At 58.6% G+C, this 18,107-nt stretch overlaps 1 protein-coding gene across 2 annotated transcripts; it reads right to left on the reverse strand.

Moving 5' to 3' along the window:
* Positions 1 to 584: 584 nt before the first annotated feature.
* On the reverse strand, positions 585 to 15,861 carry BCL9L (B-cell CLL/lymphoma 9-like). Of its 2 annotated transcripts, none has more exons than XM_011964900.1 (8): positions 14,871 to 15,861; positions 13,233 to 13,618; positions 12,452 to 12,571; positions 7,659 to 7,875; positions 7,413 to 7,497; positions 5,039 to 7,331; positions 4,358 to 4,639; positions 585 to 3,952 (listed from the first exon to the last, which is right to left on the reverse strand). In XM_011964900.1, exons 1-8 carry the CDS (start codon positions 15,146 to 15,148, stop codon positions 2,859 to 2,861), a joined length of 4,755 nt encoding a protein of 1,584 aa, XP_011820290.1. In that variant the 5' UTR covers positions 15,149 to 15,861; the 3' UTR covers positions 585 to 2,858. The 2 variants fall into 2 exon arrangements, with proteins under 2 accessions (XP_011820290.1, XP_011820291.1); XM_011964901.1 differs by having other exon boundaries at positions 13,233 to 13,603; positions 14,871 to 14,896.
* Between the last annotated feature and the right edge of the window lie 2,246 nt (positions 15,862 to 18,107).

An 18,107-nucleotide genomic window follows, 5' to 3' on the forward strand; every position in this document is an offset into this window, starting at 1 on the left:
AGGTTGTGGGCACTGATGGGGAAGGAGGCTGGCTTGTCCCCTCCTCACTCCCTTCCCACAAGCTACAGACCCGAGGAAACTCAGAGTCCGAATGGAGAAAGGTGGACTGGAAGGGGCCTGTGGGAGTCATCTCAACCATCCCCTGTGTGGCATCACCTTAGGCAGGGAAGTGTAAGAAACACACTGGGGCAGGGAAGTCCCCAGGCCCCAGGAAGCCGTGCCCTGCCCCTGTGAGGATGTCACTCAGATGGAACCGCAGGAAGCTGCTCCGTGCTTGTTTGCTCACCTGGGGTGTGGGAGGCACTCCCTCCCACCTCCCTCCCACAGTTCTGGGCACTCCCTCCCACCTCCCCACCCTTTGATCGGGTAGGGAGTCAGGGACCCCTGCACTTGTCCCACCAAGCCAAGCAGCCAAGCTCCTTGGGAGGCCCCACTGGGGAAATAACAGCTGTAGCTGAGGGGAGAGTGTCTTCACGGGGGAACAACAAGGAAGACCTGGGACAGGCCTTTTTTCTCTATCTCCTAGCAAGCTGGGTAATCTAATTGACAGAGGAGTCTGAAGCAGAGGCAAACAGGCAAGAGGCTGGATTTTGAATTTTCTTTTTAATAAAAAGGCACCTATAAAACAGGTCAATACAGTACAGGCAGCACAGAGACCCCCGGAACAAGCCTAAAAATTGTTTCAAAATAAAAACCAAGAAGATGTCTTCACATATTGTATTTATATATTTATATTTATATATATATTTATATAATGGTACAAAATGGCTAGGGGTATGGCCATGGATGGAGGGAAGAGTAGGCTGGCCTGTGGCGCGGGTGGGAGGAGAGGGGACGGAGAGGGCACTCGGCCCACTGCGATCTGACCCCTCTCTCCTCAGGGCAGGAAACACAGAGTCAGACAGTTTGGGGGGTCTTGGGCCAGGGGTGGAGGGCTCAAGGGCACAGGGCCCAGGCTGAGGCAGGGCGGGCAAAGCGCCTGGCAGGATGAAGGGCAAGTGACCCCCCAAACACAGAGGCCCTGGCCATGGCCCCTGGGAGGTGGCCGGGGGGAGTCAGGGGCCTGTTGTCAGCCCCAGAGGAAGCGCTGGACCTGGCCGATGGTGGGCCGAGAGGACAGCACCAGGCTGGGAGAAGTGGGGCAAGTTCCCTTTGTATTACAGCTGCCAGTGCGAGACCAGGCCCTCCAGGCCAGGAAGGCTAGGGACTGGTCCTGGTAGAAGACACCCTGTCTAGAATGGCCCTTGGCCCTGGAGGCGGGGCGCAAAAGGCCTCAGCCAGGGAACTGCCCTGCCACCTCCCGAGGCAGGAAAGGAAGTGAGAAAAGGAGAAGTTTTTTACTCCTGGGGCCAAAGTAGGGGACAAACACCCAGTCGTATATGGCTTCAGCTCTGACCAAAGGCGGATGGGGAGCTCTCCTGGGGAGGAGCAGGGAGCCTAGGGGGAGGCAGTGGCTGTGCCTGGGTGGGCACAGACAGATCTGGTACATGGCCCTGAGCCCTGGGCAGAGGGACAACCTAGCCGGTGAGTGGGCAGGCAGAAAGGAGGCGGCAGGATGCTGTTTCGCCGATTCCATCCTCAGGGGGTGGAGCCTGGAGGGGAGGTGCACTGACTCAGATGAACTGTTCTCCCCCTTCTTTGATAAGAAGTAGGTGGCAGCAGCCTCTGGAAGTCAGGGCCCTGGAGGTTACCTGGCCCATGGCTACTGCAGCCACAGGCCCCAATGGCACCATGCTACACCTTCCATGGCTCCACTCAAGGGGGCCACACAGCCACCGCCTCTTCCTCCTTTCCTTCATCCCAAACTGGGACAAAACACTTCAAGTTCTGGCTAAGATGTAGCAGCGGGGGACGCCCAGGCATCGAAAGTGGGAAGCCAGGGCCCCGTGTCACCGGTGTGGGCAAACACGTGTGCGTGTGCACACATGTTCTCCCGGAATCACTCAGCAGCAGACAGGCTGCCGCCCTGGGGGTCTCAGCCCTGCTAGGGCTCACCAGGTGGAAGCCTAGGTGGTCTGACCTCAGTTTAGGAGTGGGGCATTTACGTCATTTTACCATTTGGGAAGGGGACAGGAATGGTATCCCTTAGGGACTCAGAGACACTGCAAACAGTGGGTGGCCATGTAGGGCCACACGTCCTGGGTCCAAGGGAATGGAGAGGGCAATAACTTGAAGAAGGGGGAAGGGTTTCTTTTATCCTTTTTTTTTTGTGTGACTTCTATCAAAACACAGAAATACAGCACACGCACAAACCAGCACAAAAGCGCAGCGCTCTATTTACAGCTCCGGCTGGCACCTGCCCACCTGGCCAGCCGCCTGCAGGGAGGGGTGGGAGAGGGGTCAGCCACATCAGCAGGGAAAGGATACGAAGCAGGTAAAGACAGAAGGAAAATGGGGGGGGGTGCAGAGAAACGAAGAGGGAGGTGGAGCTCCAGCAATGTGGACACGAGGAGACAAGAGCAGAAGGGGCTGGGGGAGACCTGACCTGTCCTTCCTCTCTCCCCCCAGATCCCATCCAGGACTCCAAAAGCATAGCTGAAGGGGGTGTGGCGGGTGTAGGGATGCAGGGAAAGAGGTAAAATAGAGAGGCTCTATAGGAATTGGGAGGAGTGGGGGAGGGGCAGTCCTGGTGGCCAAAATGGAACCAACCCCAATCCAAAATCCCCCCACCCCACTCTGCCACATCCCCCTAAGCTGCCAGCACATCTGGTTTCCACAAATGCCACTCCCTACGCAAGCTCCCTCCCACCCCCTCCACCCCACCCCTCGACCCAGGCCATCCCAACATTGAGGGGAAGAACTTTGTTAAGGTTATCGTATTTGCAACATTGCCCCGGCTCCAGCCCCAGCAGCGACTTCTAGAAGGGCAGGTTGGCCATGCCGCCTGGCGCCGGGAGGTAGCCCATCTGGCTGTCCAGGGACACACTGCGCTGCCGAAGGGGGTGGGACACCATGAGGTTCTGCTGGGGCGGGGGGCCCATGAGGGAGCCCTGCGGGGAGAGCATGTGGGGCGGCTGGCTGTAGACCTCGCCCCCCACGCCCCGCTGCTTCATCAGCATGAAATTCTGCTGGGTCATGAGGCCTTGTGGAGGGGACATGACCCCCTGGTGCAGGCCATGGGGCACCATCCCCTGCTGTGGGGGCACGCCTGTCCTGCCCAGCAAGGACATCTGTCCGGGGTGGCACATGGACATGTTGAGCCCCCGCTGGACGCCCTGCTGGCCTGGGAGGTTGGGAGGCCGAGAGGGAGTCTGCTCCGCCATCATGTTCTGCAGGTTCATGAGATGCAGATTGGGGGGCTGAGCCTTGGGGGGCTGGTTCTCGCTCTTGGGGAAGTACTGGAGGGTGCTGCTTGGCTTCTCAGAGGGGATGATCCTTGACAAGTCGAACTCAGGGATCCCCGTTGGGGTGGGCCGGATCACCTCGCTCAGCTCGGGGTCGTTCAGCACTGATGCCACCCCAGGGAGCACACCCGGTGGGTATGTGTCGCCCATGCGCCCAGCCATGGCTTTGCCCATCAAGTGCTGCTGGGGAGGCATGGGGCCTGGCGGCTGGTTGGGCAGGTCCTCGGGAGGCAGGGGCATGCCTGACGGGTAGTGCTGCTGCAGGCCAGGCCCCCCGCCCCCACCCCCAGTGGGGGCCATGGCACCATGTGGCTGCTGCAGTCGAGGGGGGAAGGGCATCATCTGGGAGGAGCTGGGCACCGGGCCACATGGGGCATTCAGGGAGTCGGGGCCCCCTGGGGCCATCATCATGGAGTTTTGAGGGGGCCCTCCTGTCCCCTGTGGGTTGGGATGCAGTGGAATGTTGGAGCCCAGAGGGGTGGGGGAGGGCAGCATGGCGGGCGGGGGCTCATGGGACAGGGGCTGCTGGCCTGGCAGGTTCATGCCCATGGGGCTCTGGGCAGCGGCTGAGTTCAGGTGCATCTGGCTGGGCTGGCTGTTGCTGATCCCTGTAGGGAATAAAGACAGGGGGTCAGGCACGGTGCGCCCAGCTTAGGGAGGGTGCAGGGCTCAGGCCTTCCCCACTCCCAAGCCAGGTGGTGCCAGGGGTCGGAGTTTTCACCACTGGCTTCCCCTGGCTGGGAGGGAAGGGACTGGAGGCACTGAAGCTAGAAGCCAAGAGACCAAGTTCTGGCTCAGGTCGCCAGACACCACCAGGTGTTGGAAAGACCACTCGAGTGCTCTGGGCTGCATTTCACTAATGACTCCAGTGAGTGGGAACAGCATCCCGGAGCCTCCACCCCCATGCCCAGGGCATTCAGAAGCACAAAAAAGTCAGCACAACCACAGCTGTGCTACCCGATCCCAGTGCCCACACCAGCTGGCCTCCCTGGGGCCCCGGCCTGTCCTCGCACCTGGCCCAGAGCCCTGTGGTGGTGGTGGGGGGGGCAGCAGGGGCCGGTCGGGCAGCAGCTCGTCGTCTGAGGTGGCGATGGTCTTGATGGCATTGTGGTAGAGCGGGGTGGAGCTGGGCATGGCGTACTTGGACATCTGGGTCATCATCAGTGACAGGGGGTTCTGGGAAGGCGTGGGGTCTGGGGAGGAAGTGAATGGTAGGCTGGGGTTCATGAGGCCGCTGGGAGGGTTGGCGGGAGGTGCTGAGGAGCTGCTCCGGGGGCCGCTAGGCGGGAGGGCACCTACAGAAACGGGGAGACAAAGAGAGCAGGGGTGACTGGGGAGGGGCAGATGAGTTCAGCTGTGGATATTGGGGGGGGGTTAGGAAGAGGTCAGTTCCCCAAATCACCTGGTCCTTCAGACACACCCACAGGCCCCCACTATCTCCAGAGCCCACCAGTCTTCAAGCAATCCCTGCAGCCTCAGGGCCCCGAGCAAGGGGACGATCCTGGGCACCAAGTACAATCCCTCAAAATGCCTGATACTCACGTAACGCCCTCTGAGAAAGCCCACAGCTGTCATTATCTGCCCCGTGAGCAGAGTCATCCACCTCTGGGCCCCAGTACAGACGCCTCGACTTACTGCCCAGCCCCAGCATGGGCACACTGCTCAGAGCCTGCCTGCCTGCACAATTGACTCACCCTGTTCCATGTTGCTCAGGGTGGTGGAAGAGTTCATGTTGAGAGGCGGCTGCTTGTTCTGGGAGACCCCAGGACTGGGCATGGCCGTCTTGGGTGAGGCAACCCAGCCTGGAGAAGGCACCGCCATGGAAGGAGACTTGAGCCTGCTGGGCGAGCCAGTGGGTGAACGGACGCTGAGGGAGGAGCCGAGGACCTGGGGCGACTTGAGAGGTCCTGGCGGGTTGGCAGAAGGCAAGGGCACCATCTGTGAGGGAGTCTGGGGTGACTTGAGGTTGGCAGAGGGCGAGGTGACCAGGGGTGAGTGCACCTGGCTAAGGGTGGGTGACTTCAAGTGACCCATGCCCGGTGAGCCCATCTGATTAATACTGATGGTGAGGTCCGAAGGCCGCCTGCCTAGCCCCCGGTTTGGGGCTGAATGCACGGTCCCAGGAGGATTGGAGGCAGAGGGCAGAGGCATGTGGCTGAGCCGGGTGGTGCCCACGTTGCTCATGGGCATTGAGCTCTGATCAGGGCTGAACATGTCTTGGGTATTGCCCATGTCCTGGGACATGGCTTGGTAGGGTCCCTGGCCCCCAGAGAATCCCTGCTGGCCCTGGTTGGGAAACTGTGAAGGCATCAGCATCTTTTGCGGGCCGCCCATCACGCCACTGCTGTTCTGGGCCCGAACCCGGGCCATCTCCTCAGGACTGAGGCCCTGGGGCCCCATCATGTCCCCAGGGCCCCGCATCTTCTGCGACATCAGCATCTGCTGCTGCGGGGTCATCTGCACGTTCAGGTTCATGTTCATGTTCATGTTCACATTCATGTTCATGTTGAGGTTGCCTGGCCCCATGGGCGGGTCCACCTCCCTCAGCCCAGACTGTCCCATGGGAGGGCTCAGGAGGCCCCGGCCTCCACCAAACTCCATGCCCATGGGAGTGCCCGCCAGGCCCTCACCGCCAGCCATCTGCCCGGGGAACATGGCAGGATCCATCTGCCGGTGTGCCTGCATCATCCGCTCCATCTCCATGCTCTGTCCCATGCCACTGCCTGCCATGCCCAGGGGGCGCTGCATGCCCATCGACCGCTTCTCCAGCAGCTGGTGCCGCAGCAGCTCCTCACGGACTCGGGGGGTCATGAATCGCTCCGCCTCACCCTGCCCACCTGGGTAGGGCATGGTGTTCTGGGCAAAATTGCTGGGTCCCCCCATAGGGGGCAAGTCTTCGGTCCAGCCCATGCCTGGTCTTACGGGCCTCTGCATGGCATTCATGGGCACCTCCATGGGCATACTCTGCATGCCCCCAAACCCAGGCACCCGTTGTATCTGGTTGCCTGGGAAACGGGGGCCAGGAAAGGGAGGTCCGCCCCGGAGCTGCATGGGATCTTGAACATCCATGGGTCCCCGCAGCTGCGCACCCATTCCAGGCGGCCACTGATCCCCAGGCTTGCTGTGGTAAGGAGGCGGGGGCCCCCTCACCATCATGCCCCCCATGCCCATCATGTCCTGCAGAGGGCGGCCCCCGTGCAGCCCAATCTGTTCCTCTTTCCGCCGTTTCTCCTCGTAGTACTCCTCCTGCAGCTTGCGCCAGGCCACCTGCTCGGGCGTGAGGCTGTCCTGGCCCAGCCTCTGTATCATCATGTTCATCTGCTGCCCCATGTCTCCACCCGGGGGGTGCCCAGGCACTTCGTGCTCCAGAGGGGGGCCCCCTAGGCTCTGTGTCTGCGAAATCATGGACTGCAAGGGTTCCTCGTACTTCTTCAGCCCGCTGGGAGGGGCCGTGGGTGGCTGCTGGGCGGGGGGAGGGGGTGCTTGTGCTGGTGGGCCCCCCTCACCCGCTCCTCCTGGGGTCCCCTTGAGGAAGGGCTCAGTCTCTCCACTGCGGAGCAGCAGTCGCTCAATGTCTCGCAGCGTCTGGAGGGACCGTTCCCGATGCTCCAGCTGCTCTTTGGACAGGCCCTCTGAGCCCACCAGGCTGCGCTGCCCGTTTCCAGTGGGGGCTGCCTCCCCCAGCAGGGCAGGGCCGGGGGCACTGCTGGGGTCTCCTCCAGGAGGCAGAGGGTTGTTGGCGGTGGTAGCCGTTGGGGTGTTAGGGTGGGTGCCCCCAGTCCCACCACCTGTGCTGGCAGCTCCCACTGAGTTGGGGGCCAGGTCCTGACTGCTGTCCTCAGGAGGCCCCTCTGGGGGCAGAGCAGGCGGGGCACTGCCAGGGGCCGGGGGTGGCGGCGGCGGCAGTGGAGGTGGCTGGGACTGTGGGGTGCCCGCTGTCGGCGTGCTCAGGGGTAGCGGTTCTGGGGTGGGGGGCACTTTAGGGGCCTGCAGAAGGACAAAGAGAGCATGAGACAGGTAAGGGGACGTTCTGCCCCGTCCTGCTGCTCACAGAGGCACCACGCTCACCTGGTCAAGCTTGGCCCGGGGCACGTTCTGCTGGTGGTAGGCGAGGATGGAGTCTGCCCGGCCCTGCAGCACTGCCTCTGCAGCCCTGCACAGAGTGAGGGCACCCACAGCTTAGAGAGGTGAGCAGGAGGGAGCCCCACCCTCACCCACCCCACCCTGCCCCTGCACATGGCTCCCTCAGAACACCAGGCTGAGAGGTGCTGGGCGGAGAGAGAGAGAGACGTGGCCTGCCCACCAGGCACTTACGTGTTGGCCAGGTGGGTGGTGAAGACGTATACGAACTGCGAGGGAGGCTTTCCGGGGACGCCCCCGCCCCCGCCCCCGCCCCCAGGGGCATCAGGCCGAAGGCCAGGAGGAGGGCCGTGCGGGGCGCCTGGCACGCTGCTCTCGCTGAGGGGCAGTTGGGTGGTTTGGCCGGGACCCAGCTGTGGGGCCGCCATGGCTGGGTCTGCTACATTACAATCTGCAGGAGGAGAGAGGAGAGGGAAAGGGGCTAAGTGGTCCAGACGCAGGAAGGACCAGCTGATACCCCTCCCACTGATGCTCACAGCCTTACAGCTCGTGCTCACAGGAACATATGATGTCACTATCTGGTGTTCTCATCAGGCTGGTTTCCATCATGGCAAGAGTGGTGACCATGTGGAGAGCAGGGACAAAGAAAATGTGTCCTTTCCACAGGCTCCCATGGGCCTGGCATTCTGCTGGGGACTTAACAGGTGTGATTTCATCTCATCAACACACCCTGGGAGGAACCTGTCACACACTCCATTTAACAAAGGAGGAGGCCGGGCGCGGTGGCTCACGACTGTAATCCCAGCACTTTGGGAGGCCAAGGCAGGCAGATCACCAGGTCAGGAGATCGAGACCATCCTGGCTAACACGGTGAAACTCTGTCTCTACTAAAAATACAAAAAAATGAGCCGGGTGTTATGACAGGAGCCTGTAGTCCCAGCTACTCAGGAGGCTGAGGCAGGAGAACGGCGTGAACCCTGGAGGCGGAGCTTGCAGTGAGCCAAGATCGCGCCACTGTACTCCAGCCTAGGCGACAGAGCGAGACTCCATCTCAAAAAAAACAAAAAACAAAACAAGAAAAAAAACAGTTACACAGCCAGTTAGTACAGAGCCAGAACTGAACCCAGGGCAGGGACTCTGAAGCTCTGCTCTGAGCTCTGCTGCTGCCCCTCAAACTGGGTAGGTGTATGTGCACACAGTCTAGTCACCCAGTTAGGGAGAAGGCAGAGAGGGTACACAAGCTGATGATTCAAACGATGGATGGTTTTTCACTCTAGCCCCACCACTAACTGACTTTGTGATTTTATGAACCAGACATCCCTCTAAGCCTCGGTTTCTTCATCTATAAAATGTAAAATACTAACCTCCTCCTTGCACAGCGGGCAGGTCAAAGAAATATATTTTTTAACAGTAAGTTTAAATCAATGTCACAGAGTAAAAAAATCCATTTGCAAAACAGAGAGCCAGGAGCGGTGTCTCATGCCTGTAATCCCAGCACTTTGGGAGGTAGAGGCGGGAGGATCACCTGAGGTCAGGAGTTCAAGACCAGACTGGCCAACACGGTGAAACCCCATCTCTACTAAAAATACAAAAATTAACTGGGCATGGTGACGCATGCCTGTAATCCCAGCTACTCGGGAGGCTGAGACAAGAGAATTGCTTGAACTTAGGAGGTGGAAGTTGCAGAGAGCTGAGATCGTGCCACTGCACTGTAGCCAGGGCGACAGAGGGAGACTGTCTCAAAAAAAAGAAAAAGAAAGGAAGAAAGGAAGAAAGGAAGAAAGGAAGAAAGGAAGAAAGGAAGAAAGGAAGAAAGGAAGAAAGGAAGAAAGGAAGAAAGGAAGAAAGAAAGAAAGAAAGAAAGAAAGAAAGAAAGAAAGAAAGAAAGAAAGGAAGAAAGGAAGAAAGGAAGAAAGGAAGAAAGGAAGAAAGGAAGAAAGGAAGAAAGAAAGAAAGAAAGAGAAAGAAAGAAAGAAAGAACACAAAAAGCTGACATACTGGAAACACTCTCAAGACAGACCAGCTACCCTCAGCACCAAGGGAAGTTTTGTTCCATGGTTATACACTTGACTGTAAGTCTTAGCGTAGAAAAAAATCTCCAATGGGTCTAGGTGAGTGGGTAGGCCCATTCCCATGCCAAGAAAAGCAAGTCACGGTGCCTGGCCCGCAGACAGTAAGTCCCAGCATTCTCAGTTAATGGGAGACAAACTGCCTAAAGTTGTCTCCATTGAGCCAGGGCAGTGACCACCGGGCCATGGGCCCAGTGTCAGGCTGCCCTCTTTGGAAAAAGTTTCTTTTCCACCTTCTTCTCTGATGGACCCACCCCAAAATGGCCCTGCTGTAGACCCTATCTCTCCAATTTTACATAGAAGAGCAGAGCCAGAAATTTGTGGGGGAGCTTAAGAGCTGACCTCGATGTATGAGGGTTGCTAAGGGGCTCTTGGATACAAGCTATGGGGAGAGAGGCAGGGCTTAGTCCAACAAGGAACTTTCTAGTACAATAACAACGATAAAAGCTAACATGTTATATGTATAACCTCATTTACTCCTTGTACGAACCCTATGAGATAAATAATATTTTTATAGATGAGGAAACGGAGGCCCTTTCCCAAATTAACAGAAATAACCTGGGTTGCAAACCAAGGCAGCCTGATGGCAGAACTAATTCTGTCAATGTCTACGTTCTATCGCCCCTCCAATAAGAACTCTTTAAGAATCTAAGGGCAGTGGCCAGGTGTGGTGGCTCACACCTGTAATCCCAGCACTTTGGGAGGCTGAGGCGGGTGGATCACCTGAGGTTGGGAGTTCAAGATCAGCCTGACCAACACGGAGAAACCCCGTCTCTACTAAAAATACAAAATTAGCTGGTCGTGGTGGCGCATTGCTATAATCCCAGCTACTCGGGAAAGCTGAGGCAGGAGAATCACTTGAACCTGGGAGGCGGAGGTTGTGGTGAGCTGAGATTGCGCCATTGCACTCCAGCCTGGGCAACAAGAGCGAGATCACGTCATTGTACTCCACCCAGGGGAACAAGAGCGAAACTCTGTTTCAAAAAAAAAAAAAGAATCTAAGGGCAGGCCGGGCACGGTGGCTTATGCCTATAATCCCAATAATTTGGGAGGCTGAGGAGGGTGGATCACTTGAGGTCAGGAGTTGGAGACCAACCTGGCCATCATGGTGAAACCCCATCTCTACTAAAAACACAAAAATTAGCCAGGTGTGGTGACGCATGCCTGTAATCCCAGCTACTCGGGAGGCTGAGGCAGGAGAATCGCTTGAACTCAGGAGGCAGAGGTTGCAGTGAGCCAAGATTGCGTCATTGTACTCCAGTCTGGGCAACAAGAGTGAAACTCCAACTCAAAAATAAATAAATAAATAAATAAAAGACTCTAGGGGCAGTACGACTAAATTAGTTACAATAGTCGCCTTGAGTATGGGATGTCAGCAATTTCCACTTTGTATTTCCGTATGTTTGCCAGGCACAGTGGCTCACTCCTGTAATTCCAGCACTTTGGGACGCCAAGGCATGAGGATCACTTGAGACCAGGAGTTCAAGATCAGCCTGGGCAACATGGCAAGACTGTCTCTACAAAAAATACAAAAATAGCCAGGTGTGATACATGTCTGAGCCCCAACTACTTGGGAGTCTGAGGTGGGAGGATCACTTGAGCTCAGGAGTTTGAGGTTGCAGTGAGCTGTGATCACACCACTGCACTCCAGCCTGGGTGTCAGAGAGAAACCCTGTCGCTAAACAATAAATAAATAAAACTCACAAAGTTTCTACAATGGTGCAGTCTGATGTGACATAAGTGAACTGGAGGTGTTGGCTATGGGGGGAGGTGTCTGGCCTGGGAGGCAGTAAAGGGTTCTATCATCAAAGGGTTCAGCCAGAGGCTTGGCGACCACCAGGTTAGTCCCACAGGGGAGAGAGAACCGATGCAGGATGGTCTGTGAGGTTCCAGTTAGCTGTAGAGGTTTGGTATTTGACCCTCTGCACCCCGGCCACAGACATAGTCTGCTCACTCCATCACATTTGCTGACTCTCTTTCCTCCTCTGTAATTGACATTATGATAACACTGACCTCACAAGGCTATTGTAAGGATTAAATCAAATAGAGTAGCAAAGTAGTCAATGTACTCTTTTCTTTCTTATTTCTACCGTCCCTGCCTTCAAGAAATTCACAATTTAATAGTCTCTAGCTAGTTTCTTTTTCTTCTTTCTTTACTTCTTTCCTTTCTCTCTCTCTCTCTCTCTTTAGAGATGGGGTCTCCCTATGTTGACCAGGCTGTTCTTGAACTCCTGGGCTCAAGAAATTCTCCGGCTTCAGCCCCGCAAATTCTGGGGATTACAGGTGAGAGCCACCGCACCTAGCCTCTCTGGCTAGTTTCTTATGTCTCTCCCATCAAAAAGATGTAAACTTTGAGGGGGAAAAAAATGTGTACAAGCTTCCCAGGGGTAGGGGTTACCTCTGGCTCTCCCCCATCACTCATGGAAGGCCAAAATACAGGCGGATTCATAAAAGAATCAGAGGAGGAGTGGGCATCCCTCCACACCCACTTCTTGTCCTGGTGACACACCCTGGGTACTTGCCAGGAGTCAATTAGAGGTTAGGGAAGGGCACCAGAGATACAGCCAAGTGGCAGCTCACACCCAGGCTTAGCAGGGCTTTGCACAGCAGAGCCAACTGTCCCACTCCCAGGGACACTGGACCTTCACTGCCCTGCCTCCACTAACCAGAAGGTGGCAGCATAGGCCAGGAATTCACAAGTAGAGGTGTGGGTGATATGACCAGTAAGGGGGCCATTCCACTCTGCCTCACCAAGGGTCCTTAGGGAGAGGGGGCCACTGAGCACCTGGAAGGCAGAGGCAAGGCTGTTGCAGTGCAGGGAGGGACAGAGTCTGAGGTGGGATGGGAGAGACAAATCCAGGGCTCCCAGTCCTCATTTCTTTCCCAGGCTCAGTCCTCTCAAGTCCATCCACCTGGAACATCACTGGCTACAGCACCCTGGCATCAACAGGCACTCACTGTGGGTGGCCCCAATGGGCTTGTCGTCCTCCTCACTGTCCGGTCCAGAGCACCATTCGTCCCCACTGTATGGCTGCTTCCGCTCCAGCACACAGCGCCGCTTACTCCGGGGCGCCACCTCTGCCCAGGCAGGATGGAGGAAAGAGTGAGTGCCCAGAGGCCCCATCCTCCCACACCCGGGGTCCCTCCCAGACCCATTCTCTAAGATGCCCCACCCTAGAGGGCACTGCCCAGGCCATGGTGGGCACTTCGCCAGCCCGTGGTCCCTACCACACCATTTGTTTCTGATTTCTCTCTATAGCCCCATGCCTGTCTCCCCTCCCCCCCCAACACCAAGTACAGCATAATCCCCAACCACAACTGGTTCTAATTAGGGCTGGCGGGGAGGGGGAGCTGCTGCTACTCTTCCAGGCCCCAGTGCCTGCTCCCAGAGGGCTTCCACCAGCCGGGATACGGAGGCTCCTGGGAAGTGTGTGGGTCTGGGGTCTGGTCCTCACTCCACAGCACCTCCCTGTCCCTCTCTGGAGCTCTAGTGGGTAAGCAGGAGGGGAAGGAATCCATAGTCTGACCACTCTGTGTGGCCCCTCCATGGGTGGCACCATGGCCAGCCCCAATCCCGAATGATCTGGTTGGTGGGTGTTGAAAGGTACCCATGCAGAAACACTGGAGAATAATGTGGGGTGAGGACTGGACAAGCAGGGGGCAGAGAGGTGATCTCCCAGAACATCTGAGCCTTGGACTATAGGAGATGCTAGGGTCTTGGGGATAGGAAATGGGGTACCTTTGGCCTCCGAATCCAGGGATGGGGTCCCAGCCTCTCGCTGCTCTCCAGAGTCCACAGACACACTCCGTTCCCTCTTCACCTTGCCCTTGAGCGAGCTGAAAGGGGGCACCCCTGTCTGGGGGTTCTTCAGACTTGAGTTGCTAGGCGAGATCTGGTTGGCCTTGGCCCCATGGTTCCCCGCCCCCACGCCCTTCGAGCCCAGGTTGCAGGTGGGTCCTTGGTTCACATTCTGGTGCTGAGATTGGGCCCCGCCATTCCCTGTTTTGCCATGATTGGTCAATTTATTTTCTGGGTGCATTGGCTTGGCTGGGGCAGGGGGGCAATGGCCGCGGGGGGACAGCGGCGGGCTCCCTGGAGCTTCTCTCCTCCTGGGGTGGGGTAACCTGGGAGAAGGTAGGAGAGATGTGAAAAGTTAACCTTGCTAGGGGCTAGGCATGCCTGGAACTTAATTGCCCCATCCTGCCTCCTCTAATAATGGGGGATGGTAGGGGGAAGGGGTGGCATCTCAAGACCACCACCAGCTATTCCCTACTTTCCTCCATGGCTTCCTCAGACAAGGGCTAAGGCCCTCATCCACCTTGGGGAGTGGAGACAGGGAAACCCTCCACCCTCCAGCCTCCACAATTCGAATGGAAACCAGGGCCCAGAGTTGGCAGAATTCGCCCACCTCAGCCCCAACACCCATCAGCCTGCAAGCTTCTGTGGCAACCCTGTCCTCTGTATCAGACTTAAGCATCCTCTCTTCTAAGATCTGCTGTCTTCAGACTCCTTCCAAGGTCTCAAACCTCAACTCCCATATGTCCCAACACCAGCAGAGAAGGGCCGCAGGACCTGGGGTCACTGCACATGCCCCGGTCTCATTCCCCAGGGACAGTGGGGAAACGCACACTGGGGAGTGGTACCCACTGGTCCAGACAGCTGGAGGGGAAGGCCCGAGGAGGGGGGCCTGGCAGGCCAGGCCGGCAGGCAGAAGCAGGAGGAAAGGGGGAGGGGAGCGGTGTGTCAAGCAGATGGGGAGTGCAGCTTGAAGCCAAGGATTCCTGCAGCCTAGGCTGCGGGCCCTTTAAGCTCCAGCCCGCTCCCCCCGCCGCCTCCCCCTCCCCGGAGACCTATTAATAGCCGCTGGAAAGATCACATCACGGGAGAGGATATTTATCCCCCCTCATTCCACACCAGCTCAGATTTATTTCAGCTCTGCTGTCCTGCTGCTGCCGCCTGGCCCTGTCTGCCGGCTTCTCCGGGGTGGGGGGAGGGAGGCAGGCACCGCCCCCTACTCCCGCTCCCACCTCCAGCTAGACTGAGGCCAGAGGCGGCCTTCGGACCCCACAGTAGGGTGGGAGGGGGTCTGCTGAAACCATTTTAAGGAGGGAAGAACTAGAAGGGACCAGAAGCCGCAAGCATAGCAGGCTGCCAGTCCCCTCTGCCCCCCGGGCCCAGGTACTAAGGCTGGCTGCGCCTCCTGCTTCGGGCCAGGCCTTCCCATGCTAACCCCGCTTTAGCCCACTGGTGGCCTGGGAGCCAGGTGCCCAGGGCGGCTCCTCTCTTGGCCAGCACAGCTTGGGCCCCATCACCACTGGGCCCTTCCCTTCCCACACTCCACACACACACATCCCGCCCGCCACGACACCCACACACCTTGTCTTGTTAGCCAGGATCCTCATGGCTCCCACACACAGTGGGGCTACGGCCCCTGTGCGTGCCCAGGGCCCAGCCAGGTACTCGGTACTGGAGCACGGACTGCAGCAACAAGCCCCAAAGAGAAAACTCGTGACTTGGGGAGGGGGTGTGAGGGGGGAGGGGAGAAGGGAAGCCCCAACAGCCCTGGGACTAGGGAGCTGGGTAGGGTGGGGTGGCACTGGAAAAAGAGGATTACGAGATGGGGTCTCGATCCTGGAGGCCAGCCCTGTCCCCATCCCTCCCACACCTTGCCCTCAGGGGGCTTGCAGTCTCCAGCAAGCCCCCGCCCTGACGGGCGGCAGAGACAGAATTCACTAAAAGGCTAGGTAGCAAAGGTACCGCGTGTGGCGGCCGTGAGGTCTGCCCTGGCCCCTTGAGGGATTCCTGCTCCCAGACGCGCCCCTCATCCAGGGTGGGGTACCCCTCACGCCCCACCCCCAGAACGCTCCAGCCGTGGAGGGGGCCCGGGGTGGGGGCCACGCCCCGCCCCGTCCCCAGCTCGGGGCCTAGCCCGTGCCCATCCCAGCAGGCCCGGGCGGGCAGCGAGAGGCCTGGCGGGGCCCCGGGGCTGCAGCTGGGCTCTTCTGGAGACCAGTAACGCTGGCTCGGATTCCTCCCCGACCGCAAGAATGCAGGAGCCTCCCCTCCCCCCACCCTGCACCCCCACCCCGCCCCCTTCGGCAGAGCCCGGGTGGAGAGGCAGAGCGAGAGCGACAGCCAGCGAGGCAGCGAGCGGGAGGCAAACAGGACTGCAGCGTGCTTCTCCAGGCCCCGCGCGCGGACAGACACACGGACTAGTCCCGCCAGGAGCTGGGGCGCGCGCCAGCCGGCAAAAGCTTGGCGAGCACCGGGTGCTGCCGGCAGGGGCTCAGAGACCCACAGACACCCGAACTCTGACTCACACACACTCAACAGCTCACACGTGGACAGGGAGACAAAGACACGCACGGAGCCCAGGAAGCTAGAGGCGCGCCGGAGGCCAGGGAAGCGCCGGCCGGAGCGGGAGCCGCGGAGATAGCCTGGGGCACGCGCAGACACCGGGGCTGCCCGAGGGCTGAGTGCGAGCGCCGGACTCATTGAACAGATGAAAAGACTGAGGCCGGCCACAAGAGAGCCGAAGAAAGTTGAGCCTGGTAGTTACAAAGAAACACGCACAGGGCCATAGATACAGCAACAGACTTACACAAACAGAGGCCTCACCCAGTTGCCCCCAGCCCTGGCTCCCCCTCTTCTCCCCTACCCGCCCTCCAGCAGTCGATCCCTGTCAAAGGGGAGGAGTCTTGGGCCCATGAGCCTCGTCCCGGTGACAGGCCCGGCCAGACACCGGTGCACACTCCTGATGCTCCCTGCGGGGCTGCTGGAGGCTGGGCGGGGACCTCGGGGTGAGGGGGCCCCACCTGCCACCCTGCGGGAGTGTAACCCCAACTTAACCCTAGGGCACATTGGCCTTCGCCACTCCAGCCCTGTCTCTGGGGAGGAAGGCTCCTGGGGGAAGGTTCCAAAGTCCAGGACCTGCCTGGGAAACAGCCGGCCACCCCCAGCTTCTCCATCACAACCAGGGAAGAGCAGAGGCAGAGGTTGGAGTCACTGGAGACAGCATGGCTCTGAGCAGGCTCCTGGCTGGCATGCATCTCAGGCTCTCCCTTCACCAACTCGCAGATTCTCAAAAGGATCGACCCCATTTCAACGAGGAAACTGAGGTCTGGGAAGAGGAAGTGATGTGACCTTGAGTCACAGATCCAGTACGTGGCAGTGTGGGGACCCTCATTCCAGACACTGCAGTGGCCCCACCTCGCCACCCCAGCCAGGACTGCTCCTCTGAGCCTGCATCAGATAGGTGGGCTTCCCACACTCCAGCCACAGTGCCCAGGCCCCCCATAAGGGGGGAGGGGCAGGGCAAGGGCCATTCACTACCTATGTTCACAGCCTCAAAAATTGAGAACCTGTAAGAATTTGGGAAGGGGCTATTAGAAAATCAGTCCTCCCCAGTAGCCTTTCAGGCCTAGGCTCCTCCCCAGGAGACTCTTTCAGTCACCCTCCCCTCTGGGACTCCACCCCCTCTCTCCCACCCCGCCGCAGGGCGAGCTGAGTCAAGCGTGGATGAGTCAGGACTTTCCCATCTCACACCTCCCCACTTTGCCCCTCAAGAGTCTGCCCCAGCTCCCAAAGACCCCTCCTCCTCCACACACTCAGTCTCTGAAGACACCTGGAAGGCCTGGTGATGAGAAGCAAGAGGGCTGATCTCAGTCCAATGCAATTTTGAAGTACCAAGTGAAGGGGGCTTCCTAGTACCAGGCCAGGGGCCCTTGAGGTGCAAGAAAGCAAAGGGATGGGGCTCTGGGAACACATCACCGTGCCTCCCTCTTAGGGGGTTAGGTGGGGAGGGGTAGCAAGCTCACAAACAGGGAGCAGGTGCAAGTCACCTGAGTGGAAGGCCAGGCGCATACCAGGAGAATGAATGTGCCTGGAGGAGCGGAGGAGGCGGCTTGACAAAGGGCCTGAGATATCCATCCGTTCCCCCACCCACCACCCCACCCTGAGTGACTGCGAGGGTAGGAGCCAGCAGCCTAAGGGTTGCTAAGGGTTAAAGTGGACCTGATCCTGGCTGGGGGAAGAGCGGAGGAAGGCTCAGATGCCCAGAGCCTCCAGGTGTGACACACCAGCTCTGCTCCACACACAACTACCACAGGTAGGGCAGGCGTTCACACATCCAGTGGCAACCTGCCTGCTTCCAGCTGCCCCCACGTTGGGAGCCTCTGCTTGGCTCACCAGCTGGCCCACCAGTGTCACTGCCTAGCTCAAAACCACCCCAAAGAGGCAGTAAGAAAATGTTTTGGAGGGTCCATGCTTCTGTCTGCCAGGGCCCTCTGTGATGACACGAGGGCTCAGGACCCTGCTGGGGACAACAGAGCAAACGAGATCCTTGGCCTCTGGGTCAGGGAGATACAGCGCCAGAGATGACAGGGTCCCAAATCCCCTTTCTCCTGGGTGTCAGGACCCCTCAGACCTCAGAAGCTCTCTCCACCACTCAGGTCACTTCCTCTTCCTGAGGTGGTGACTCAGCGGGTGGGGAGGTCAAGGATTCGTAGCCCAGCAGGAAATCTGCTCAAGGACCAAGGTGCTGCTCTGGGACCCTCGATGTGGGGACTTCCAGGCTTAGGGGGCCTTCCCATGGCCCTGGTTCCTAGTAGCTCT

This window comes from Mandrillus leucophaeus, unplaced genomic scaffold (genome assembly GCF_000951045.1).
Source record: "Mandrillus leucophaeus isolate KB7577 unplaced genomic scaffold, Mleu.le_1.0 Scaffold71, whole genome shotgun sequence".
Taxonomy (NCBI): Eukaryota; Metazoa; Chordata; class Mammalia; order Primates; family Cercopithecidae; genus Mandrillus; species Mandrillus leucophaeus.